The sequence below is a fragment of the Haematobia irritans genome, chromosome 2 (genome assembly GCF_050003625.1).
Source record: "Haematobia irritans isolate KBUSLIRL chromosome 2, ASM5000362v1, whole genome shotgun sequence".
Taxonomy (NCBI): domain Eukaryota; kingdom Metazoa; phylum Arthropoda; class Insecta; order Diptera; family Muscidae; genus Haematobia; species Haematobia irritans.
This window is the reverse complement of record NC_134398.1, coordinates 81,455,681-81,482,946: the sequence shown is the minus strand read 5'-3', so window position 1 is coordinate 81,482,946 and position 27,266 is coordinate 81,455,681. Positions and strand designations below refer to the sequence as shown.

The 27,266-nt window shown below is 32.9% G+C and overlaps 3 protein-coding genes and 2 long non-coding RNA genes across 5 annotated transcripts in view; 2 read left to right on the top strand and 3 right to left on the bottom strand.

The window, feature by feature from the left end:
- LOC142225611 (uncharacterized) overlaps positions 1 to 27,266 on the bottom strand; it is a 318,712-nt gene that overhangs the window by 7,330 nt on the left and 284,116 nt on the right. The window lies entirely within an intron of this gene.
- On the bottom strand, positions 5,826 to 7,327 carry Pyroxd1 (pyridine nucleotide-disulfide oxidoreductase domain 1). The gene has a single exon (XM_075295405.1). The coding sequence runs from the start codon at positions 7,325 to 7,327 to the stop codon at positions 5,849 to 5,851; it is 1,479 nt and encodes a 492-aa protein (XP_075151520.1). The 3' UTR covers positions 5,826 to 5,848.
- Positions 7,359 to 8,109, bottom strand: mRpS18B (mitochondrial ribosomal protein S18B). Its single transcript, XM_075295412.1, has one exon. The coding sequence runs from the start codon at positions 8,008 to 8,010 to the stop codon at positions 7,372 to 7,374; it is 639 nt and encodes a 212-aa protein (XP_075151527.1). The 5' UTR covers positions 8,011 to 8,109; the 3' UTR covers positions 7,359 to 7,371.
- Kua (Plasmanylethanolamine desaturase Kua) overlaps positions 8,265 to 27,266 on the top strand; it is a 108,533-nt gene continuing 89,531 nt past the window's right edge. The window contains exon 1 of the mRNA XM_075295407.1: positions 8,265 to 8,369. Within this exon, the coding sequence (XP_075151522.1) occupies positions 8,331 to 8,369 (39 nt within the window). The 5' untranslated portion in view covers positions 8,265 to 8,330. The remainder of the gene's footprint in view (positions 8,370 to 27,266) is intronic.
- On the top strand, positions 8,376 to 9,417 carry LOC142225606 (uncharacterized). The gene is made up of 3 exons (XR_012719338.1): positions 8,376 to 8,657; positions 8,722 to 8,827; positions 8,892 to 9,417. It is a non-coding gene; the product is annotated as an uncharacterized LOC142225606 (long non-coding RNA).

The window sequence follows — 27,266 nt, the reverse complement described above, 5'->3', positions numbered from 1 at the left end:
ATATACATTTTATAGCTCATTCACATTAGGCTCGAAATCTACTAAAAGTGGATTTGAAATCCTTTTTTTATAAGGCAAATGACAGTTGAAATCTAGTTAAAGTGGATTTTGAAAGTGTAATGTGTATGAGGTTTAAAATCGTACACGCAAGATAGATATTGATGGCAAGAGCCCACATGAACTATGGTTTGGTAGAAAACCAAGAATTTCACATTTAAGAATAATTGGAAGTGTTTGTTATGTTATGTACATGTCCCAAAACAGAAAAGGAAGAAAATGGACTCCAAAGCCAAAAAGGGATTTTTAATTGGATATGACACAGAAGAAAGATACCGAATTTATATGAAGGAGAATCACAGCATCCCAGTCAGAAATTTACGATGGTTATAAATATTGAGCGTTGTAACAGCGTTGGAAGCCAACGTTGAAACAACGCTTGCTAAACAAATTAATTGACGGTTTTTAAATAGTAAATTTTCCATAAAATTGTCGTTGAAAATGCATGTTCCATCAATGTCCAATGGTTTTTAATGAGTAATGGATGTATTATTGTTGATATGAATTGATTTATAATAGGATAATGTTCCTTTATCATATAAAGTGAATATGTACATTAACAGTGAAACAACTAGGAACAACAATTTTGGTTAATTTTACAAATGAGGCAATTGTAGAAAGTTTTAACTAAACTAAACGCTGACATCACGGCAAAACCCAAATATAAGTACTTATTTATCGACTAATTGAAGAAATTTTGTTAGACATAACTACTTTTTTTCACAAAAATTTTGTCAAAATCCTATCTCTATAGAAAATTTTGTCCAAATTTTATTTCAATAGAAAATTTTGTCAAGATTTCATTTCTATAGACAATTTTGTCAACATTTTATTTCTATGGAAAATTTTATTTCTATTTATAAATTACCTCTTAGAGGGGTTTTAGACGATGCAATTGGTTGCGTGCAAGTTTTTGTATTCTCTTTTAAAGTTGCTTCTTAAAAACTTCAGCATTTATACGTTGAAATTTTTCATGCAATCGCTTGAAATTTCAAGTTTCAGAAATGTCAAAAAATTGCAAGAGGAACGGAAAACATGAAATTTTTTCTACCCCGTTTGCCTACAAACAAGAATTGCGTGCAATTATTGCATGCAATTATTGCATCGTCTAAAACCCTTCTTAGTTGGAGAGGAATATTTTGCAAAATCTACCAATCCTACAAGTCTATCAAGCAGTCAAAAATTTACCATTTTTGCTAGAATTCTACCAATTGTGGCAACCGTGTTCCAAATACACCAGTGTGAGACAGGGAGACGGACATTGCAAAATCGATTCAATCTAATTCTAGGTTAGGTTATCTTAGGTGGCAGCCCGATGTATCAGGCTCACTTAGACTATTCAGTCCATTGTGTTACCACAGTGGGGAACTTCTCTCTTATCACTGAGTGCTGCTCAATTCTATGTTAGGCTCAACGACAAGGGACCTCCTTTTTATAGCGGAGTCCGAACGGCGTTACACATTGCAGTGAAACCACTTAGAGAAGTTTTGAAACACTCAGAAATGTCACCAGCATTACCGAGTTGGGATTATCCAACACTGAAAAAAAAACATTTTGGTGTTTGGTCGAATCTGGTTTGGAACCCAAGACCCTGTGTATGCAAGGCGGGCAGAAATAACATTTTGACAATATTTTCTATAGAAATAACATTTTGGCAAAATTTTCTATACAAATAAAATTTTGACAAAATCTTCTAGAAACAATTGGAAAGACGTATGCAATTTTGTTTTTCAGTGCTTTTTAATGATTGTAAAAACCATCGATACACCGTATAACGATGTTATCATTTTGGGGTTTTCAAAGCGTTCGTTAAACCATCGGAAAAGCGTATAAAATATTGTTTTCATGACGCTTTGAAAACGTTGTTAAATACAATCAATACACCGTGGAATGATGTTATCATTTTGGGGTTGTAACAACGCTTTTTCCCATCGTGTATCAACCGTTCACAACGCTTTTCCGATGGTTTTTTTCTGACTGGGATAGTATTGTCAAGAGATGTTCGCTTTTGTGAAGAGATAATAAGTTGTCAAGACAATTCTGACATCATAGAGGACACAATTTCCCAAGAAGATAATAAAGTGAAATTATTTTCCAAAAATTACGAAAAAGCACGGGAAGCATATTCAGAAGAAGAATATAGCGAAGAGAATATGCCACAGGAAACTGAACAAGAAATCATACCCAGTGTAGATGACTTTGAAGAATGTGATAACGGTGATTTTCACGTATTTGAAACAAATGAAAATTCAAATACACAGAGCAAATATAGCTTAAGAGACCGCTCAAACTTGAAAAATAAAAAATTTGACAATTTTGTGTTGGAAGCTCAAGATTTCGTCAAAAATATAAAGACTCCATTATCGTATGAAGATGTAAAGAAAAGCTCCGAAAAGGTACAATGGATTGAAGCTATGCAAAGAGAAAAGGAATCTCTAAAAGAAAATGATACGTGGGAATTAGTCAAATAGCCAAAAGGATTCAAAGCGCTTCCCCCAAAACGGGTGTTTAAAGTTAAGTCAAATCCTGATGGAACTCTGGACAAATTCCAGGCCAGACTTGTCATAAAAGGTTACAAACAGTCTAAAGGTATTGATTACGAAGAAACATTCAGTCCAGTCGCAAGAATGGAAGCAATTTGGGGCAATTTTAAGTATAGCTGCAGTTCAATGCATGCATTTAACATAGCGCAGTTCGATGTGTCAACGGCGTTTCTTTATGGAAATCTAGAAGAAACAATTTTCATGAAACAACCTGAAGGTTTTGAAGACGGTACAGGGAGAGTATGCAGATTGAAAAGGAGCTTATATGGATTAAAACAAGCACCACGTTGTTGGAATCAAAAAATTGGCAGCTATTTGCAAAAGCTTGTTCTTAAAATAAGCGAAGCTGATCCATGCATCTACACAAAGGACACTAAAGGAAACACAACAATACTAACTCTGTATGTAGATGGCGGTCTTGTAGCTGCAACAAATCTTCATGACATCAAAATTATTCTGGAACAATTAAAAAAGGAATTCAAGATAACAACAAAGGAAGCGAGTTACTTTTTGGGATTGGAAATCAAATGTAATGAAGAGGGTATAGAAATCGGCCAACAAGCATATGCCAGAAAAATTTTAGAAAAATTTAATTTTTCTAAGTGAAGACCGGTATCAACGCCTATGATTGATCAAGATGTTTGGAAACCCCATCAAAGGAAGATATAACTCGCATAAACATAATATTTTTTCGATATATTTCTGGCACTGCAAGCTACTGCATTCAATACAAAAGGCAAATAAAAGGAGAATTACAATGCTTTATTGATGCGGATTTTGGAGGATGTCTCAAAACTGGAAGATCCACAACAGGAGTTGTAGCTATGTATGGTAACGGTGTGGTATCTTGGAAAAGCCAACAACAAGCAATGGTTACAACTTCCACAACTGAAGCCGAGATAGTTGCTGCCTCTGAAGCTGCTAAGGAAGTTATTTGGCTCAAACGTTTATATACAGAACTAACGTGTTTGAAGCATTTCTTTATTCGCGAAAAAGTCTCTGAAAAGGAACTGAAAGTTCAGCAAATATCTACGGAAGAGCAATTAGCTGATTTGATGACGAAGCCTTTGCAACAAACTAGATTGGCAGATCTTTGCTCTCAACTTGGATTACAAAACTCTAACATCAGATAACAAGGGAAAGTCTTGAAGTACCATTTGGAAGTGTTATGTGCTGTTCTATATTTTATTGTATGAAGTAGTAGTTTTGAAAATGATTTTGAAGTTGGTGTATAGATTTTTTCCATTCAGTACAAAATAAAATTTAACTACAAAATGTGGAATCCCAATTTTTTCGGTGTTCGACAGTAAATCATAAAAATGAGTTCATGACCAATTTCAGAATTTTCTAGCAACTAAAGTTATTTTAGTTTCAATCTAGACGAACGATTCGTCTCGAGTCGATTTTGTGTTTCATGAACAGGCAGTTAGTTTCGAATAACAAATTGTGGGCCTATGTTGGGTAATTATACCCTTCACCACTACTGTGGTACAGGGTATAATAAGTTTGTTTTTCACATGTCGTTGTCAAATCAGGGGGCTAATCACGGCATTCGATATCGAGAACTTTTGATCGAAATCTAAATTTTTCGGATCACGGGAGTCGATATCGAGTTTTTTGGATCGACAATTTTTTCGATTGGTAAATTGCAATCGTAAAACATTTTCACTTGTTTTTTACATTGTTTTCGCCATATATTAATAGTAAATATATTAGTTTTAGTTCGAATTGTTGCTAATTTGTAGTAAATTTACATAAAATGAAAATATTTTGAATATTTAGGACTAATGGAACTCCAATAAAAGTTAATCAAAAATTGGTCATAGTCGAGTTCGGGAGCGAGCATCCTAACTTGGCAAATAACCATATATAAAGGGTACTAGATCTAGATCGATATCCAAGAGATTGTGATCAACCAAATACCGTACCATTCCGTGACAACATAACGCTTCTGGACCACCTTGTAAGAATAGTGAATTATGAAGGCTTCCACTCGCAAAAAATTGTAAGACTGCAGACAATTGTAATGTGATAGAATTGACGTTGACATGCCACCAAAAAATTATTTTCCATTGATCGCCTCCTTCGTCAGCCGAAATCGTCCATTGAGCCTGCAAAAGGTGACTTTCTAACAGTGCACACCATTTCAAACCCATGTACTTACACCAATAACAATGTGCACTTTTATTCCTTATTTGTCGCCAAATTATTCTATACTCATCTCATCCTCCAATTAGGAAGGAATTCGGAGGAATGTATGGGTCCATAAGACATAATGCAATACAATTTACTTTGAAACCTCCAAAAACATGTTTTTTTTCTACATTCTATTTTGCGACGCTAACTTAATTTTGTTATTTCATTTTGTTCTGCTTCGTTTTTTGCTGTTGGCAACGCTTAAGAAATTGCATCAAATTTCGATCGAATCCCGTGATCCAAACTTTTAATCGTATCGACAATTTTTTCGATACGATTATGAATTCGATATCGAATGCCGTGATTAGATTAAACTTTTTTTTCAGTCTGGATAAATATATAAAATACACATTAGACGGTATATAGAATATATGAGCAATTTATGTTGCTGAAGATGTAAGAACAAAATTCTACTGGGTATGTAACATACATGGTCTTACTGAACCATTCAACACAAAGTCAAACGTCGACCTTTTCAAAATGTAGAAAAGTCGACTTTCTAATTTTTTTCCAAATTTAGACGAGTCGATTGTTAGAAAATAAAAAAGTACACAGTCGATAATTCAAAATTCGACCGGTATAGCGCGAAATTATCATATAATTTCTTAAAATAATTTACGAATAACCTTAACTTGTAATTCTAATGTTTTATTCAGAACGTTATGGTCTAAATATGAGTCATTAGCCGTTGAAATGAAAAGCGGGAAATAAAATATTCATTCTTCATAAGAGAACTTAAGAAGGGATACAAATTTATCAAAATCGATGTTTTACGCAGTTTGTTCTTCAGATTCTAACCACATAAATGATGCATGAGGAAGACCTTGTATCTTGAGATATGGGTCTTGAAAGAGTTTCACTTCTTTGTGCGTTGTGTGAGTTTAAACATTAGAATTTATGCGGTCGTACAATGTTCTACTGTCGCCTTTAAAAGGATAACAAATATGTTTAGCGGGCTCTTCAACCCATTGTTTGCTGAAACTTACCAGGATCCCAGCCTATGTAAAAAGCAAAAATAAAATCAACAAGAATTTTTTAAATAGATTTTAATTTTAGTCGAAGTAATCTTCTATGTCGATGTCGGGATTTAGAATATCATCGCCAAACGGCGTTAGGTCAATGCCGTTGAGAATTAAGTTTTCACACGTTTCTGCCAGATCTGTATTGCCAATAAGAATAGCGCCACGCAACTTGCCATCTTGGATGATAAATTTGATGTATTCATGTCCGGGAGTTGATCTTAAAAGAATTTCATAATCGTTACCCAAACCTTGAGCATTAAAACGGCCCAAAAGAATAACGGACATGCCGAATAATTGGGTTACATGTCCAAAGAGCTCGAAGCAAAAATCTTGATACACGATTTCATTGAGAAAATCAGCAGCCATACTTCTTCCCGCCATTGATCCCATTTGTCTAGCCTGAGTCCACAAACGCATTTGAAACCAATGTTTAGCTTCATTCCATGACGCAGTACACACATCACCCGCTGAATAAACATATTCATTAGAGGTTTTCATCATTTCGTCCACTTTAATGCCATGATCAATGTCAGAAAGATCAAGAGGTGGATCGCAGCTATAGTCTAGACGTGGATTTACACCTGTGGCAGAGACAAGGAAGTCGCAAATCAATACTTCCCCAGTGCTAAGTTCGACTTTCATTAGGTTCTTGTTTTGGGTATCGTCAAAGAATTCTTGCATGCTCTTGATGACCGATTTAAAGTGAATTATTGGAGAATTTACACTAGAATTTGCTCCCCTGAATTCATAATTTTTGTGCCAATCTGGGCCTAAGGCAGCACCTTTTTTATTCTTGCTAACGGATGATTCGATTTCATCGTAGCGCAAGCGTTTTACTACACCTTTTGGTTTCTCTGCATTAGGTTCTGTAGTCGATTGCCGAATTTTATCAACTTGTTGAAAAAAGAATGCTGCCCCTGGATCAATAAATGTTGAGGCAATATGATTGTCCTTAACTACCCAATGAACATCAACGCCTTTAAGTTCATAGGCCAATTCACTAGCAATTCCACCATTACCAACCAACACAATACTGTTCGAGTTTACCAATCGATTTTGCAATTCAATCACCGAATCTGTATCTCGTATGCCAAGTACATGAGAATTGTTTTCCTCTATTAGACGTGGTCTACCGCCGGTACATAAGCACAAATACTGATAGTGTATTTTCTGGCCTTCTTCGGTCAAAATGTACTTTTCTTTCGCCTCAATGTGTTTTAGGCGGTCAACCCGAGTTTTTATAGTAGGTGCTAAGAACATTTGTGCGGAACTTCCTGCAGAGGTAGCCGCCAGTGTTCTTTCTAGTACGTCGAATTTATGCAGATAACGTGCTACAGGTTCCAGATTTGTAACTGTCTTCACAATATTTGATTCCGTTAGTAATAAGATTGTTTCCTCAGGACAAGAAATTGCAACAGTTTCGGCACATGTGACACCAGCAATACCACCACCTACAATCACAAATGTGTACTGCTGACTTTTGAATTCTTCGCCCGACTTTTTCTCCATTGATAGATCGACTTCGTTTTTATATTAATTCTTTTGTTTTTTTACTATGCTTGTGTTTTCTGGGCGTATTCGCTATAATCAAATTCACGGTAAGGCACATCAAAGGTCAACAGACCATAATCCCAAGCTCGCTCTACGGCAACTAATAGTTGCAAGTGCTTTTTCTGACACAGCCCTGTTTTTGTGTAACTCAACACTTGGCCTGTTTGCGGCGATATAAATTGCTTTAAAAGTTCGATATTACGATGGTCCAGCACCAAGTATTCGTCTCTACAAATTGGACAGGGATTTCCTGTGCTAATTAATCCTTGGCGAATGCAGGTCTTCCGAGTTTTGCGGGGTGGGAAAGGACCCTTATGATTACGTCGGTACTGTTCCCACACCAGGTGTTCTCCGTACGTTTGTTTATATGAAGAGCTGGACAAATAACGTATGGATGTCTCCACAGGAATTACTTTGGTACGATCTTTTCTTGCTAACTTTATGTCTTGTTCAGTAAGTTCACGTTTTTCTTCTGGATTTTCTTCCACCGGTAATGCTGCGTCTACTTCAGCTTGCTTGTGATTTTCGCAATATAGGGCACGTGCTGTGTGAATCGATTGAGATAAATGCGAACTGGCACCAGTATGATTGAATGCAATCCGTGTGAATATACTTCCCAATCCCCGGCTTAGTTTAATCATGATGTATATTCTCTCAACTATTTTCAATTTAATGGAACATCGGAAAATTTGTTTTGTAACATGTAGTGGACGAACCAGGGATGGAAAATGCAATTTTTTAAAAAGTATCGAAAAGGTATTATTTTTAAGTGAAAAAGTACTATTCAGCAAAACATCCCTGTCGTACATTCAGTTAACCAAGACTTATTTAGTAACGTAGTTTTAGTATTGCAACAAGAAAAATGACAGCCGCCATATTGATTTAAAAACACATTGTTCAACAAGAGGAAAATTTAAAATAGAGAAAACATGGAAATGTATCAATACCCAATAAACACAGGATGAGCGTTTTTCAAATGCAACAACTTTTCAGTTTGAGGGTAAATATAATTTTCAACATAAATTCAACTTAACTTGAAATAGCTCATCTTCAATACATCTTCAAATTGTTTGCGAATTACTTCCAATTTTCCAAAATTTTGACGAAATCTTCGAAAAGGTGTTGAAGATAATATGAAACAACTTTGACAAAACACTACCCTAAAATGCAACGAAAAAACCATGTGGTTTTCAATACTTATTTGTGCAACGAAGTTCGTGGTCAATTGCAAGAAATAAAAAAAAAAATTGAAAATTTAAGCAAATAACCAAATAGTTTATAAAAATAGGTAAGTGAAAATAAAAAATGAAATAAAACTTTAAGGAAGTCACTAAAAGTATATCTCTTTGCAGAAAACTAAAATCATGGATTCTACGTTCTTGAAAACATTAAAAAGCTGACCAATGAAAAAATGGTGGACAATTAACTGGAACTGCTTCAAATAGTTTATAATAATTGGTACGTCAATATGAAAAATAAATCAACACTTTAAAGAAGTCACTAAATTTAAATCTCTTTGCAGAAAACTAAAATCTTTGGATGCTACATTCTTGCAAACAATAAGAAGCTGACCAATGAAAAATGAGTGGCTTATCGACAAGAAAAAGTTTCCAGAAACGTTACAAGTGCAACCAATTAAAATTGTTAAAAACAACAAATTGTTGAAATCAACAACTTCTGGATGAAAATGTGCATCACATCGCCAGTTTAATTCATATGCTATTATCAGTTTAAAATCGATATTTTGTGAATTCCTTCTGCTGGAAATCGATTCTAACACGCGGTCCAGTACGTTCCTAATTCCAAATTGCCCGCATGTTAATAAAAGGAAGGAACCAAATGGAAGGAAATCGAATTATCAATGCAAAAGTCTTTACTAATAATGTTTAAGATATTTAAAGGTTTGTTGTTTGTTTTTGTTCTTATTTGTTGATATGTTTAATAAAATTATTATTTATCAATTGGTATTGTAGTGTATTATGTAGTGTAGTGTATTATTATATATTTTATTTTGATGAAAAGGAATAAATTATACAAAATTCATAGAATTTTGGCTTTGACTTTCAATTTGAAGTGGGGATATCATTCATACAAATTTAGTTTGAAAAGTTTTTGCAACGATGTTAATTTTGAATTTGACTCGCATCGAAAATTGTTTGACAAATTATTGAGTAGCGATGCATTTCAATTTGAGGATAATACTTGAGATATTATTGCTAATGTGTTGAATTTCACTGTTGAGGGTAATGTCTGTTTTTTGTGGAGAACGCGATTTTCTCAACAATTTCTCAACTTGAATATTACCCTAATCCTTTGGAAAAATGTTTGAAAAATTGTTGAAATTTAGCATTTTTCAAACGTTTGTGTTTATTGGGTAGGGCTGTTTTCTTTTAACACTTGTTTTCTTTTAACACTCGTTGCACTGGTGTTCTATCCAGAACATCTCATCAGTGCAAGTCGAGTCGGTGTTACCAGATTGCATTTTGATAAAGTGACGCTTTTTAGATTCACAATAGCAGTTTATTGTGACTAATTTATCGAATATCATGAAATTCAAAGTGATACAGTGTCATGAATAATCTCAGCAGTACATATTTATAACTATTTGAGCATTTCATACATTAAAAATTTAAGATTTCACTTGTTTTCTGTGATTGTTTTTAAACAGCTGATGACAGTGTTGCATATTTTTTGGAGATGTCCTGGATAAACGAGTACTCTGTTTTCTTTTAGTCCGTGACTGCTTAGGGTATCCGTGACTGCTTAGGGTATCCAGTGCTACGAAATTAGAGCTGTCACCCGGGATAAATCCCGTCCCGAAATCTCGCATTTTCGCGGCGGGATTAATCCCGAATACCGAGATTTTTTATTTTATTGAATCCCGGGATTTTACGGGATCCCGAAAAAACTAATTCAAATTCGTTAAATTTGTGGCTTTTATGCATTATTTATTAATAAATTGGAGCCTTCATTCAGTACAAACGGCCCTTATACCTCATTCACATTACACTTCCAAAATCCACTTTACCCAGATTTGAAATGTCATTTGCTTTATAAAAAAGGGATTTCAAATCTACTTTTAGTAAATGTGTATGGCCTATTAGATGTAATACGCGACAAATTGGGTTAATAAACATTTGTAAACGTTTATGGTACACCTCGAGTAAGTATTTATACATGAGGTATACCATAAAAAGCACAAGTCGACATTATGACAAGATCGCGTTTATCTGATAAAAATTGTAATATCTTGATATTTTTAAGAAGTTACTTAAAACCATGAAGTACAAAAGGATTAACACAATCTCTGCCAGCATTTCAAAGTTCCATTTCATCCTCACCGCTACCATAGATTCGTAAATGACACTACAACAATCGCCAACTGTGATGCGTATCAAAAAATAAAAAAGTAAATGAAACTATATTGCCATCACTATTGTTACAAAGCCATTTTATATTTTGTGAAACACCAAGCGCAACTAGCTTTTTATAATTTATTTAAATAAAAACGAAAATGAAGTACTGAAAACAAAATTATTACGCTTAAAAATATGGAAGGTATATTGGTGAACAATTTGCGAATTTCCAAATGGAGTAAAGTGATAGTTTTTCAGATATTTTCCCAGATACGCTGCCTCCATCAAGAATAAACACACCGGCTGATAATATGCAATATGTAACTTGTAACTCAATATCATTCTTTTATTAATGAAAAATTTTTGTTAAATGTGATGTGATATTCGGAAAAATGTTATATTTATAAGAATTTATAAATGTTTAATCAAATTAATAAACACCCAGACAATCGTGTTTTACTTGACCACAATGATTCTTTTACAACTAACTTTAAATGCACTTTTTATGATAGTTTGATGGGGCTCTTATTGGCGTCGATATAAATTTATCTAAAAAGGCACCTTCTCAATAGTGACGGCACTTTTGCGAGGAGTTTTGGATATCCTATACAACTGTTTTCGACGTGGTGGGGATTCTCAGAAGCGCGGTCAAATTCAAAAAATGCTGGCAGGGAAGTATACGAAAATATATATAATCTAATCTAAATCCTTAAATTGTTTCGCTGAATAAGATAGTGATATGAAATTGCTTTTTTGTCATCATTTTTTGTTTTTCTTTTCTTGTTGAGTTGGACTAGTTGTTCGTTAAGAACTATAGCAATTTGAAATTTCTTTTTAATTTACTCTTGTTCTTTTATTAATAACCCCCATTTTCATGAAGCTTTGTTAGTGCTACGTTAGCTAACGAACTTTTAAACCGTGATATGAAAACATCTGTCATCTTGCGTATATATTCCACATGTCAGTTAGAAACTTAACTGCTGAAAATGTTTCAGTTAAAGTTAACCGCAACAAAGATATTTTAATTTTTCTTTCTGTTAACTGGCAGTTAAAGCCTAACGGAGCTACATTAAAATGGCCGTAAATTGAATTAAACTAAATTGGTTTAATGTTCAATAATTTTTTGGCACTGTAGATTATTATTACTTAAACTATTTTACAATCCTAAATCCCGAGATATCGGGATTCTATATTTTAAAATCGCGAATCCCAGGATTTATAAAAATCGATGCCGAATGACAGCCCTATTCGAAATATGAGGAAATGCGTTACTGTTCACAAAAATAATTGTTATTTCGATACATTTCTGGCATAAGGCCGGTATGCACCTCTAGCGAAAAATTTCATTCCCATAAGAAATGCATTGCTATTTATGCTAACGAAATTTTCGGTAGCGTTTAATTTCGTAAGCTGGTACGCACCTCTAATGAAAATAACAGGTTTATTACAATCATTGTGCGTAAAAGTTTTAAAAGGTCTGTAAATAATAAACAATTTATTTGAGGAATATTTGGAACATATATTAATAATTTTTAAAACGCGATTAGCTGGTTTAAAATTTGTGTACACAAACTGATTTTTCAAAATTTATGGTATAAAATAATTTTATTTTGAACTTTTATTTTTATTTGTCACAATTGTCAATTAAACATGGGCGTAGCTAGCAACATTCTCATAAGGGGTAAAGGCTACAATGTTTGTTCATTATGAAGATATGTACCTCAAAAAGTGAGAAAAAAATAGTTTAGATGGGAAGAAACCAGAATATTTAATTCAATGGTATATGTTATGATCATGGTTTGAAAAATATAAATATATATATTTTTGGTAAATATATATATTTGGTGGGGGGAGATGACAAACCCTAAAAGCCCCATTTAGCTACGCCTATGCGTAGCTAAATGGTTTTACTCAAATGAAAAAAATATTGAAATCACCTGATAGTTTGAAACTACCTTTAAATATGCATTGCAGTTAACTACAAATTAATTCAAAGCTAGCATTTCTCAAGTAGTAGTGGTTGATATTTGGATTGATTTTATTGGAGTCAACTAACTATTTTAACATGCCCCAGCAAATATAAGGATGAGCATTTTCATAGATAACGCCATATCAATTTGATAGTGAATCCCATCTTCAACATTAAATTAAATGGCCTTGCACATTGCTTGCTTTCAACAAATTTTCCAATAGGTTTGAAGCATTCAAATGACATTTAATTTGAAAAGTTGTTGGTAATATGTTGAGAAATTGTTGCTAACCTGTTGAACTGTACTGTTGAGGGTAATGTCTGTTTTTTGTTGAGAACGCGATTTTCTCAACAATTTCTCAAATTGAATTCTAATCTAATTCTTTGGAAAAATTTTTAAAAGCGTATTGAATATAAGCATTTCTCCAATGCTTGTGTTTATTGGGGCGGGGCTCACAACACGTGCGATGACAAATCTTCTAATTTAAGGTAGTGTTCGCGTGTTGTAAACAAACTTGAAAATCACTTTATTTTCGCATTACTTTTTCTTAAACAATCAAAATTATAAATGGAAACAAATATATTCCTGTTAAATCTTAATCAATTCTAGATGAAAAAGACAACACACTCATAAAAAATACTGCTGTTAATAGCAAACGCTGTCTGCCGTTTTTCAGCAAACAAAATACTGCTGTTTTAGCAGTTTTTACGAACGAACGATTTTGTGCAAATCAAACACAATAGAGTTTGGTCCGATCGGACCAAAATTGGTCCAAAAGAATTTTAAATTTGGTCCGATGGTCGGACCAAACATTGTTCAATTTAAAAAATTAAGTTTTTCATTAAAAAAAATGCAAATAAAAAAAATTACAAACTTGTATGGACCTAGCGTCGTCAATGCAACATTTGGTATGATGCAAGCCAATTTCCCATCTTCTAAAGTGTATTGTCTTTGATCAACATAAAACGAGTCACTGGACGAGTGCGATTGAAAAATTCTGTTACTCGTGCCGTTCTCTGGTGGGTACTATGTTTGGCTTCCACGCCAAAACCCAGCGTATTTCCACGACACACCAATAAGCGTTGAAGAAAATCGAATGAAAATTTCGCCTTTTAGGTCTTGGGTCATTTTTTATATTTTTTTTTACTATATTTTAACCACTATATTCGAATGTGCTCAAGAAGTGGTGTATGAGGATTAAACTCTATAGAAATATGGACCGATGGACAAATTATGGGTGCAAAGCAACACTACAAAAAATCGCATAAAAGTTCCAAAATCTATTGTATTTTCTAAAGAAGTAAAATCGGTCTTCATGGGGACCAAATGAGTGTCTGTTGTGGTCTTAAAATACCTCTAAGTCGAAATTCAACTTTTAGTAATACATTAGTTTTCGCTATAGTCCACACCAGGGCTGTGGAGTCGAGCAAAATTGGCTCCAGCATTTTTCATCAGCCTCGGCTCCGGAGTCGAATCCGAGTAGTTTTCGCTATAGTCCACACCAGGGCTGTGGAGTCGAGCAAAATTGGCTCCAGCATTTTTCATCAGCCTCGGCTCCGGAGTCGAATCCGGGTAATATAACTAAATCTCATTTTAATACCACTAATTTTTAGTTCTATTGTGGGGGTACCGTAAAGCGGACCTTAGACGGTCGGATAAACACTCCGACAGAGGTTCGTCTATTTGTTGTGTGTTCGTTCAAGTTTTGCCCTTACAATGCACGAACAAATGTGATGACAACATGAAAAAATAAGAAGAAGCATAAACAAACAATGAAGTTGTACGAAGATTTATGGGTGAAACCATTTTTTACTGAAAAAATGGAAGAAAATAATAAAAAAATCCTGGTATATGTGTCAAAACAATGATTCCTGAAGTAATCCACATTTAATATATTACAAATTACTTGATGAATTTAAAATACTTGTCGCCTGGTTTCCCATTGATTGGAAGTGGATATTTTCCACGTTTTTGCCACAATACTGGTTTAGATTTATATATTTCTTTAATTTTCAACCAGAATTGGCGATCCATCATTAATTTCATTGCAGAAATGCCTGTTTTTAATGTAAAAATAAATTTGTCTTTGATAATGTTTGTCGAACATCCCCTTACACTCAATGATTTGTACCACCCAACCAGAAAAAATCAAAGTTGTTTTGATTTTATGCCAACACGTCCCCGCGACAGCCGAACACGACCTTATACAATCGGATTTGTCGCCGCAACGTGTTGTGTCCCAGGGTTTATCCGACCGTATAAGATGCCCTTAAATGGATCGATATAAATTATCGTATTGTTACGTTTTTATATTGAGGCGTGTTTAATAACCCGATAATTACAACACAGTTCTTTTCACTTATTTGCTCTACGATGTGTACTTTATAAACTTTAGCTTACGACTGACTTGACAGCTCTCTCCGCTAGGGGTTTATATACCGATATATGACGATTTCGAATGTTCTCGCTAATTGGTCTACAACCTTCTAGATTAATCTACTACTATCTGGTACGCACATATTTATCGGCTTATGTTCATTGTCTTGGCTATCTAGAACATTCTATCGGGCGTTATTGTACAGGTTATATGGCACACATACTTTTAGGCTTATGCTCAATGTCTTGGCTAATGATCTAGTGCATTCTACTATCTGGTAGATGTCGTGCAGGCATAAGTGATTATGGTCATATTACTACAATTATAACAATAAGTAAAACAAAAGACGTTACTTTTACAATGAACGATTGGAAATCCAAGAACACAAAAGATGTTTAGGAAAGTACTAGAAAATAAAGAAATAACTCTAACAAGTTACGACGTAATTTTATCGTTACAATTTGAAATAATCCCTCTTCACTCGAAGAGTGAGAGGGATTATTATATGGATGTGTGTTGTTGTTTCTTCATCACATTCGAATCCATCATTGGTGCCGTTGTCGAGCAAAGCAAAATAATTGCTCTTTAGTATTTTGTTATTGTTCTCCATAATATCATTATTTTTTCTTTTTCTGTCCACTATCACATTTTTTGATTTCGTATTTGAATTGAGAGGGTCTCCCAGACTAATAGTCACATGAATTAAATCAATGTTTTAAAGCACATAAATTGTTCCAAAATAGTTTTTGTTTTACTATTGCACTTATTTAGGAAGATATTCCAAAAAAAAAACCTTTCACAAAAATAATACCGAATAATTAGCGAGACTTACAGTACGTCTGTACAACCAGGGCTGTGGAGCCGGAGTCTTGGAGTCGGAGTCTTGGAGTCGGAGTCTGAAGATTTTGCTGGAGTCGGAGTCGTAAAAATTTTACTCAAAATTTTATTTCTATATATTTCGTCAAAATTTGATTTCTATAGAAAATTTTGCCAAAATTTTATTTCTATAGAAAATTTAGTCAAAATTTTATTTCTATATAAAATTTTGCAAAATTTGAGTATCAGTGAACTCACTGCTAAGTCGAAAACTTGTAGAAATGAGTCAAAATTTCAAATTTTTCAATGAATGAATCATAAATGCATTTTTGCGAAATTGTCTAAACAATTATAAATATTTCCCAAATATTGCCCGAGATTTTGTAGAAGTCTGATTTGAGATTTTAGCAAAATGTAGATCTAAATACAAAGTTGTGCAGAGTATATTATAATCGGCCCGCCCGACTTTAGACTTTCCTTGCATTTTTATTTATTGTTAAAATTGTGTTACGTCCCATAACGTTAGATTTAAATTTTAAGTACATAGATTTTGTAGAAGTATATACAATTTTGTCTAAATCGATTCAGATTCAAATTCATGCATATGGATTTGAGATAGTATCAATAATTTTGGTTCACAAATACATATACTGTTTGTATCTTCTCATATTATGATGGGTATTTATATCATTATTTTATTTATTAAACATTGTCCTAAATTTGAAATATAGAGTTCAATTGGCATCTAATGTGAAATTAAGACCTTTTTTTGCACACATAAATAAATACGATACTTTATATCGATCCACTTACGGTACCCCCACAATAGAACTACAAATTAGTGGTATTAAAATGGGATTTAGTTATATTACCCGGAGTCGACTCCGGAGTCGGAGTCGAGCTGATGAAAAATGCTGGAGTCGGAGTCGAGCAAAATAGGCTCGACTCCACAGCCCTGTGTACAACATGACGGTTTACACAGAAACACAGAAAAATATGTGCTCCGATTATTATTCTAATGTCTGTTTTTAATAGTCTATGATATCGAGCTTCGAATGCAAGAATAAAATTTTTCTATAATTGACTAGAACTATTTTAAAAAAAATATTTGAATTTTAAGCTTTTGTTGGTCGAAAATGGTGTTAAATTACGTGGATGGTGTACAACATGACGGTTTACACAGAAACACAGAAAAATATGTGCTCCGATTATTATTCTAATGTCTGTTTTTAATAGTCTATGATATCGAGCTTCGAATGCAAGAATAAAATTTTTCTATAATTGACTAGAACTATTTTAAAAAAAATATTTGAATTTTAAGCTTTTGTTGGTCGAAAATGGTGTTAAATTACGTGGATGGTGTACAACATGACGGTTTACACAGAAACACAGAAAAATATGTGCTCCGATTATTATTCTAATGTCTGTTTTTAATAGTCTATGATATCGAGCTTCGAATGCAAGAATAAAATTTTTCTATAATTGACTAGAACTATTTAAAAAAAAAATATTTGAATTTTAAGCTTTTGTTGGTCGAAAATGGTGTTAAATTACGTGGATGGTGTAAAAAAAACGAATGGTCCGATTTTAGCCAATTTATTTTGTATAGGTATTGGTGGTGGTTTTTGAAGTAAAAGCAAAAAAAGTATAAATTTGAGCAAATTAAAACTTTTTTTAAGTTTTTGGGATAATTTACAATGGACGCCAAAAAAATTATATCTCTAAATTTTCTTCTCACACTTTTTTTGGGTTTATTATAGTATACTATTGAATAAATAATAAAATATTTTTAAAACATGTTTACTTTTGGAGTATATTTTCGATAAAAACCCTCATTTATAAGCACGAAGGATTTTTGGATGAACGAGTTTTTATCATGTATTGCGTTTTGTGCCAATTTTATTAGGTTTGAATTTCATTTCTTTTTTGTTTTATAATTGTTGTGGATTTTCGCTTCAAAATATAACATTTTGCTAATTTTGAAAAAAATTGCAAAATTTTGTAATACAGGTGAATTTTTCATTTTTGGCCATCTTGGTGGTACTTTGAGGATTTGTAACAAAAAAATATATCTCTGAATTTTATTATTATTAGTTTTTGTAATTTGGTTCGTATTTGATGTTAGTATTCAATTCAAAAAATAAAATTTTGCTAGTATTGAAAAAGTAGCGTCATTTTTTCAAATGTTTGTAAAACAGGTCAAAATTTAAATTTTTTCCGTTTTTGGCCATCATTGTTGTATTTTGAGGACTTTTAACAAAAAAATATATATCTGAATTTCATTTCTTTTTTTGAATTTGGTTTGTATTTGATGTTAGTATTCGCCAGGGCATGCCAATATTTCTGGTAATATGCATGCGGATTTAGAAGCAAAAATCGCTAAATCTGCCCCTCTAATTGCCTGCCAGTCTTTAGAAAAGGAAGATCTTAAAAGAAGCATAATCTCAGAACTTCGATATCGTTCCCACCTCGTCTGTGAAAAGAACGGCTGCTTTACTTTTCGATATTTGGTCGGGGAGGGGAACTTCCCCTTTGCCCTATTTTTTTTAAAGTACAGTGAAAACAAAACTGAATTCCTCCGACTAAAATTTTACGGAAAAACTGGGTGAGGTTATTTTTCTGATTTTTTTCAGTTTACTTGAAATTTACAGAGGACGTGGGGAGAGGTTATGAAATTAATATTGGATACCTGATTTTGTGGTATTTGGACGGGAAGAATGTCGCCCCATGCCCTGCTTTTTGAAACTTGGGCTTATATTTTGCTTGACATTTTCTGGGATATTTACACAAGATACGATATTTGGTCGGGGCGGGGGGGTCGGGGAACTGAAAAAAAAACTAAAATTCTCAAGTTTTCTTGAAATGTAGAAAGACCGTGGGGGAAGGTTATGAAATCAATATGGTGTAGCTTTTCTTTGGGAATATGGACGGGGAGAGAACCTTTTCCTTGCCCCACATTTGAAGGAAACTTTCTAGATTTTCACTTCGGTGTTTGTCGATATTTTATCGGGGAAATTGACGTCCCTTTGAAACAATAGAGCAAAATTTAACCTTCTCCGTGGTGGTTAAATTAATACATGATTTTTCGATATCTGGTTGGGGAAGGGGAATAGTGAAATGACAATTCATTGGAGACACCTACAACATCCCACAGTGATAAACAAAACGCGGAGAGTGTAAATCCAAATCAAAACAAACATAATAAAGAAAACAGAAAAAAAATAAAATACCACCAATAAATATATTCAACGTGGAAGCAAACAAACTAATTAACTTTCTAAAAAATGGTTTAAAAATAAATGATTTTTATATAAAACAATATGAAAATATTAAAAAAAATATCTTTGTTTCGTAAAACTATCGAAATCTTTGTGCGTATAAAGACACATCTCAAAAAACTGATACGAAATTTTTTACATATACCCCTAAATGTGGAAAAAATAAAACTTTTGTACTCAAAGGCATAGAAGACAAATTCAATCCCACAACAATTCTTGAAGAACTTCGCAAGCACGAAACAGATTCTCTAAAAGTCATAAATGTTCACACAAAAAAATTTTTTTCTGATTCAATCACCAAATTAATTGATCCAATTAATTTTTTAATTGAAATCACGAAATCACGAAAATGATAGTATCAATCATAGTTTTAATTGGGCATAGAAAAAATTCTTGATTAAAAAATTAATTGAGTTTTTCAGCAAATTTCAATTAATTTTTTAATTGATTCAATTAAAAATTTAATTGATGTTGATTGCAAAACTCAATTAATTTATTTATTAAAAAAGGTAAATATTTTAATTACTCTCTGAATTGGCTTAGAGTTTTTATTTGGATTAACAAATGATTGTTTGAAATACATTTTAAAAAAATCAGCACTTTTTTTAACTGAATTAGTCTTCAGAATTTGATTAAAAAGTTAATTGTATCAATTAATTTTTTAATTAAAAATTTTAAAATTTTCAATCATTGACTTAATTAACTTAATGTTGTTATCATGATTAAAAAGTTAATTGTATCAATTAATTTATTAATTGAAAAAATTTTCAACTTCAATTAACATTTTAATTGGAAATATTTTGGTGATATTTTTTTCTGTGTTAGTCCATTCTCCACTAACAAATCCGGAAAAGAAGGACAATCTCTTCCTATGTTCATAGTGCAAATTCAACCCGAAGGAACATTAAAAGATTTAAAAACAATAACTGACATATTACACCGAGTTATTAAATGGGAACCAGTACGAAAGGATCAGATTCCACAGTGTAGGAAATGCCAGGACTTTTTTCACAGCGGCTCAAACTCACAGTGGCCAATTCGGGTTATCTAGCGGCATTTTATTAATAACTTACAAAGCAAACAATATATGTTAAAAAAATGTTTCCCCAATTCCAAAGAAAAAACAGAAATTTTTTGGAGAAAAAAAATTATTTTTTTTATTTAAGTTTTAAACATTTTTAAAATTTTTTATTTTTTGAAATTTAACTATTTTATGTTTTTTGATTTATTAAACATTCAACATCAAAAAAGACGCATACGCAATTTTTTTACAATGGAAAAATTAGAAATGCGTGCTGTCATTAAATATTTACATAAAAAAGATTTATAGGGACGAGAAATTCATACTGATATGGTGAATGTGTTAGGTGAAAGTGCTCCTTCATATGCAACAGTAAAAGATTGGGTTGCTGAATTTAAACGTGGTTGTACAGATGAACCAGGTGAACCACGTAGTGGACGTTCAAAAACAGCAACAACAACAGAAATTGTACACCCTCAAAAAAAAAAAAAATCGCTTCTATAACATATACCCCAAACACATTTTGCTTCAAGCATATATATTTTCAGGATTGGTCCAAACAAAATATTGTTTGTATTGTTCAAACATTTTATGTTTTACCTTAGGGCATAGATTGGTAGAAAAAAAATTAATGAAATTTTCTTTGTGTGGATATATTTTTAAGACGCCAATTGGTTACATCCATTATTTTACTTCCAGCATACTCTCTAAGTCTCTCTCTTTCTAAACACATATATGTTTATAGGCTATTTCTAAATTAATATATGTTTGCATTTAAGCATATTTTATTTAGAAACATTTTATTTCCCAAACATAATATGTTCTAATATTAACATATAGAGAAACAAAGACTGCCCCATATCCTAGCAAACAAACTTGCTGGGAAAAATTTGGCTTGTTTTAAAGACTACAGACAAAAGCTGTCTAACCATAACATTGATAATAACAATTTTATGATAAATAAAAAATGTTGGTTTGAGGCAAGCCAGGAATTATTAAGTAAAATTACAGAGAGTTCCCTCATCTCTTACATGCAAAAGGCACGTGCAAGTGAACAACGCTTTTATAAACATCTTGATTTTGGTATGGGAATCTACTATTGCAATGAAAAAAAATATTTATATTAACATATATGTCCCAAACATGTTATGCTAGTTTATGAACATTATATGCTTGTACTTAAAAATATTGTGTTAAAAAATTTGAGTTCCAAACATATGGAAAACAGCCTTTTTCGTCCGTGTAGCCAAAGTGCATGATATGGTTTTAAATGGTCGACGAATAAAAGTGCGTGAAATTGCTAATATCATGGGCATCTCAAATGATCGAGTCCATTTAATTTTGCATGAAGAACTACAGATGAAAAAGTTTTCTGCAAGATGGGTGTCGCATTTGTTAACAGACGATCAAAAACGCTTAAGAATGAGCATTTCTCAAGCTTGTTTGGATCGTTTTAAGCGAAATAAAATGGATTTTAAGCTTCGTTTCATAACTGTTAATGAGACATGGATCCACCACTATACTCCAGAGACAAAAGAACAATCCAAACAATGGACTGAAGCTGGAGGAAGTGCCCCAAAGAAGGCAAAAACAATTCAATCGGCTGGTAAGGTTATGGCAACGGTTTTTTGGGACTCCAAATGTATTTTGTTGATTTACTATCTGCAACAGGGTAAAACAAGAAATTCAGAGTACTATTGCAACCTTTTGGATCAATTAAATGTACAAATTCGAGAAAAACGTCCTGGCTTACAACACAAAAAAATAATTTTTCATCACGACAATGCACCAGCGCACAAGAGTGTTTTAACAATGGCTAAAACAAACGAATTAAAGTACGAGTTGCTTGACCACACACCTTATTCTCCTGATTTAGCTCCCAGTGACTTTTACTTGTTCCCAAATCTAAAAAAAATCCTTGCTGGCAAGCGCTTTACCTCAAATGAAGATGCAATTGCTAGAAAAGCGTTGAACTAAGTGTATTGAAGTTTCAGGAGATTATATTGAAAAATAAAAATATTTTTGAAAAAACTAACTATTCTCTTTCATTGATAGGCTAAGAAGTTTCCGAACCGCCCTCGTATATCTTCCATTGTATTTTTCCCGTATTATTTTCACGGATATTCCGGTAATCAATCTTTCTCGCTTCAAGCGCTTCTTCGGACATCATACCAATTGGAAGCGAACAATTATTGATTGTGTCTACTCCATGAATTAAAATTCTGTGAACAGACATGTAAAACCAGGGGTAAGACTAACAAAAATTTCATCGTCATTTAAAATTTCTACAACTTTGGAAGCACTGCGCTTTCCAGCTTTATATAAACTGCAGCTTATATAAACTTGTGTCTAGCCACTCTTGAATAAGCCTATTTGCAAAATTTCGCAGTTTCCTTCCAATTTCGCACTTCTCCTTTTGTGTATAATTTGTTTTGTAAGACTAACAAAAATTTCATCGTCATTTAAAATTTCTACAACTTTGGGAGCACTGCGCTTTCCAGCTTTATATAAACTGCAGCTTATATAAACTTGTGTCTAGCCACTCTTGAATAAGCCTATTTGCAAAATTTCGCAGTTTCCTTCCAATTTCGCACTTCTCCTTTTGTGTATAATTTGTTTTGCTCAAAACGGTACCAAAAACATAATTTTCCACGGCGACAAACTTCTTCGTGGGGATCGTTTCTTCGTGCCACATTAAATAAAGGGTCTAAAAAGTACAATAAATTGAAGGCTAGCAGGTATTCGCAGTTCACTTTGGACATTTTCGACACACAATGGCTTACATATCCAGGAACAATTAGAGCTAGACTGAACATATGTGAATTTTTTAAGCTCTACTCCACAAAAGGCAGGTATACGTTATAATCGGCGAGTTGCTAATACACTTACAAACGAATACGTTTTATGAATAACATATATATAGACAGGTCACTAACACTTTTTTACATAATACATACCCTGTCGTTGGTATCTAATAATACCTTTAATCAAAATAATGATAGTTGCAAATTTTATATGAATATACACACAATGTAAACGGTGAAAATATTTTGCACAAAACTTTCAGAAACATATGATAACTTTGACAGCTCACAGCTGTTCATCAGATGTAAGCTGAGCCTTGAAAAATCGATAAAAATCTAATGAAAGCATATGATATCGATTTAAAAAAAAAATAACGCTTTTTCAAATTTGAATTAAATGCCGCTAACGAAGCCAAATTGGCCACTGTTCAACTGCTTTCGAGAATCCAAATGCGTTAAATGCGATCAGAATCACGAGATGGGCAATTGCAGCGTGTCAAAAGTAACAACTGATGAAAAAGAAAAACTTTACTGTGTACATTTTTTGAATTGACGGCGCTTCTGAGAATCCCCACCACGTCGAAAACAATCGTATACGACATCCAAAACTCGTCGGAAAAGCGCCGTCACTATTGAGAAGTTGTACCACACCAAGTTACTACAAAAAAGTATCGCATAAGTGCGATTATTAGGTGCCTTTTTTAATAAATTTAGAATGACGCCAATAAGAGCCCCTTCAAACAATCAGAAAAAGTGAATTTTAAGATAGTTGTAAATGAATCATTATGGTCAAGTAAAACACGATTGTTTAGATGTTTATTAATTTGATTAAACATTTATAAATTCTTATAAATATAACATTTATACCACTATCACAACACATTTAACATATTTTTTTTACATTAATAATAGAATGATGTTGATTTACAAGTGGCAAGTTACATGTTGCAGCGTCTATCAGCCAGTGAAAAACAATCACTTTATTCCATTTGGAAAGTCAAAAATTGTTCACCTTTTACAATTTTAAGCGAAATAACTATGTTTTCAGCACTTCATTATCGATTTTATCTAAATAAATTATAAAAAGCTAGTTGCGCTTGGTGTTTCACAAAATATAAAATGGCTCTTGTAACAATAGTGATGGCAAAATACTTTCATGTACATTTCATACTTTTTCATACGCTTCCCCCATCATAGTTGGCGATTGTTGCAGCGTCACTTACGATTCTGAGGTACACGGTTGAAAAAGACTGTTTTTCATATGTTTGGCTATAAACATTATATGTTTGGAACACAAATTTTTAAACACAATATTTTTGAGTGCAAGCATATAATGTTCATAAACTAGCATAACATGTTTGGGACATATATGTTAATATGTTAGAACATATTATGTTTGGGACATAAAATGTTTGTAAATATAATATGCTTGAATGCAAACATATATTAATTTAGAAATAGCCTATAAACATATATGTGTTTAGTAGCTTGGAGCGCTATTTAACAGGGAGCGATATTGAATTAAGTTGGTGGTTGTTGCTTGTTATTACAAAATTAACATTTTATTTTTCCTTGGGCAATTGATCAGCTACTTCTTTGATCCTTACAAACTGTGTGGTCCGCTGTTCGAATCCCCGTCCGGCAAAAGGTAAAATTAAAATAAAAAAAATCATGAAATTAAATAATTTCTTCTACAATGTTTGTATTACAGAAAAAGGTGCTAAGAACTAAAAAATCTCGTGGAAGTGAAAAAGATGTCGGGGAATATACAATTGGGCAGAAACAAAATTTTGAGCATTCATGTCGAAAACCTATGTTGTTAGCACCTATATTACCTGTTTATTTTCATAATTCATTATGATTGTAAATATATAAATAAATAAATAAAATTTTGAGCACAATATTGTTTGAGAGAATTTTTTTTTAAGCATATAATATTTTTGGGTGCAAAATGCTTCCAAACATATTATATGGTCACATAATAACATATTGTTTTTTGGAAGACAACATTATTGAATTTGGATGCAAAAATACAAAATGTTTGGAACTTAGACTACCCAAACATATATTGTTTAGACCAATATGCTTTCAAACATATTATATATTGGTAGAGATCAAACATATAAATGTTTGGGCAATACCCAAAAATGTATATGCTTGAAGCAAAATATGTTTGGGAGTATATGTTACAGAAGCGATTTTTTGTGAGCGTGTAGATCTAAATTTTCGATACCATATCACATCCGTCAAAATAAAGGTTTGTCCCAAATACATAAATTTAAATATCACTCGATCTGGAAGAATTTGATAGACTTCAACAAAATCTATAGACTCAAAATTTAAGTCGGCTAATGCACTAGGGTGGAACACAATGTTAGTAAAAAAAATATGGGAAACGTTTAAATCTGAAGCAATTTTAAGGAAACTTCGAAAAAGTTTATTTATGATTTATCGCTCGATATATATGTATTAGAAGTTTAGGAAAATTAGAGTCATTTTTACAACTTTTCGACTAAGCAGTGGCGATTTTACAAGGAAAATGTTGGTATTTTGACCATTTTTGTCGAAATCAGAAAAACATATATATGGGAGCTATATCTAAATCTGAACCGATTTCAACCAAATTTGGCACGCATAGCTACAATGCTAATTCTACTCCCTGTGCAAAATTTCAACTAAATCGGAGTTAAAAATTGGCCTCTGTGGTCATATGAGTGTAAATCGGGCGAAAGCTTTATATGGGAGATATATCCAAATCTGAACCGATTTCAAGCAAATTTGGCACGCATAGTTACAAAGCTAATTCTACTCCCTATGCAAAATTTCAACTAAATCGGAGCAAAAAATTGGCCTCTGTGGGCAAATGAGTGTAAATCGGGCGAAAGCTATATATGGGAGCTATATCTAAATCTGAACCGATTTGGCTGATATTTCGCAAGTTTTTCGAGACTCATAAAATATTCGGATGTACGGAACTTGAGGAAGATCGGTTGATATACACGCCAATTATGACCAGATCGGTGAAAAATATATATGGCAGCTATATCTAAATCTGAACCGATTTTTTCCAAAATCAATAGGGATCGTCTTTGAGCCGAAACAGGACCCTATACCAAATTTTAGGACAATCGGACTAAAACTGCGAGCTGTACTTTGCACACAAAAATACATCAACAGACAGACAGACAGACAGACGGACAGACAGACGGACAGACAGACGGACAGACAGACGGACAGACAGACGGACAGACAGACGGACAGACGGACAGACAGACAGACAGACAGACGGACATCGCTAAATCGACTCAGAATTTAATTCTAAGCCGATCCGTATACTAAAAGGTTGGTCTATGATTACTCCTTCTTGGCGTTACATACAAATGCACAAACTTATTATACCCTGTACCACAGTAGTGGTGAAGGGTATAAAAAATCATAAAATTGAATAATTTCTTCTACAATGTTTGTATTACAGAAAAAGGTGCTAAGAACTAAAAAATCTCGTGGAAGTGAGAAAGATGTGGGGGAATATACAATTAGGCAGAAACAAAATTTGTAGCATTCAGGTCGAAAACCTATGTTGTTAGCACCTATATTACCTGTTTATTTTCGTAATTCATTATGATTGTAAATATATAAATAAATAAATAAAATTTTGAGCACAATATTGTTTGGGAGAATTTTTTTTAAGCATATAATATTTTTGGGTGCAAAATGCTTCCAAACATATTATATGTTCACATAATAACATATTGTTTTTTGGAAGACAACATTATTGAATTTGGATGCAAAAATACAAAATGTTTGGAACTTAGACTACCCAAACATATATTGTTTAGACCAATATGCTTTCAAACATATTATATATTGGAAGAGATCAAACATATAAATGTTTGGGCAATACCCAAAAATATATATGCTTGAAGCAAAATATGTTTGGGAGTATATGTTACAGAAGCGATTTTTTGTGAGCGTGTAGTGATGAGGATGAAATGGAACTTTGAAATGCTGGCAGGGTAATGATATGTTTCAAAATCTACAATTATCAATACAAAACATTGTACATCAACTTCCAAACGTAGAAAAACAAATGGAGAAACAAGCCGCCAGAATTGATGCATTATACACAACTCTTGAAATAAATTAGATATGAATCCAAATGACAGCATCAACTTAATAATAGATAAATTCATTATTGTACAAATTAATGTTAACTCTCTTATAAGATTAAATAGAAGATACGATCTTCAATGTTTTTTAAATAAACACAAGCCT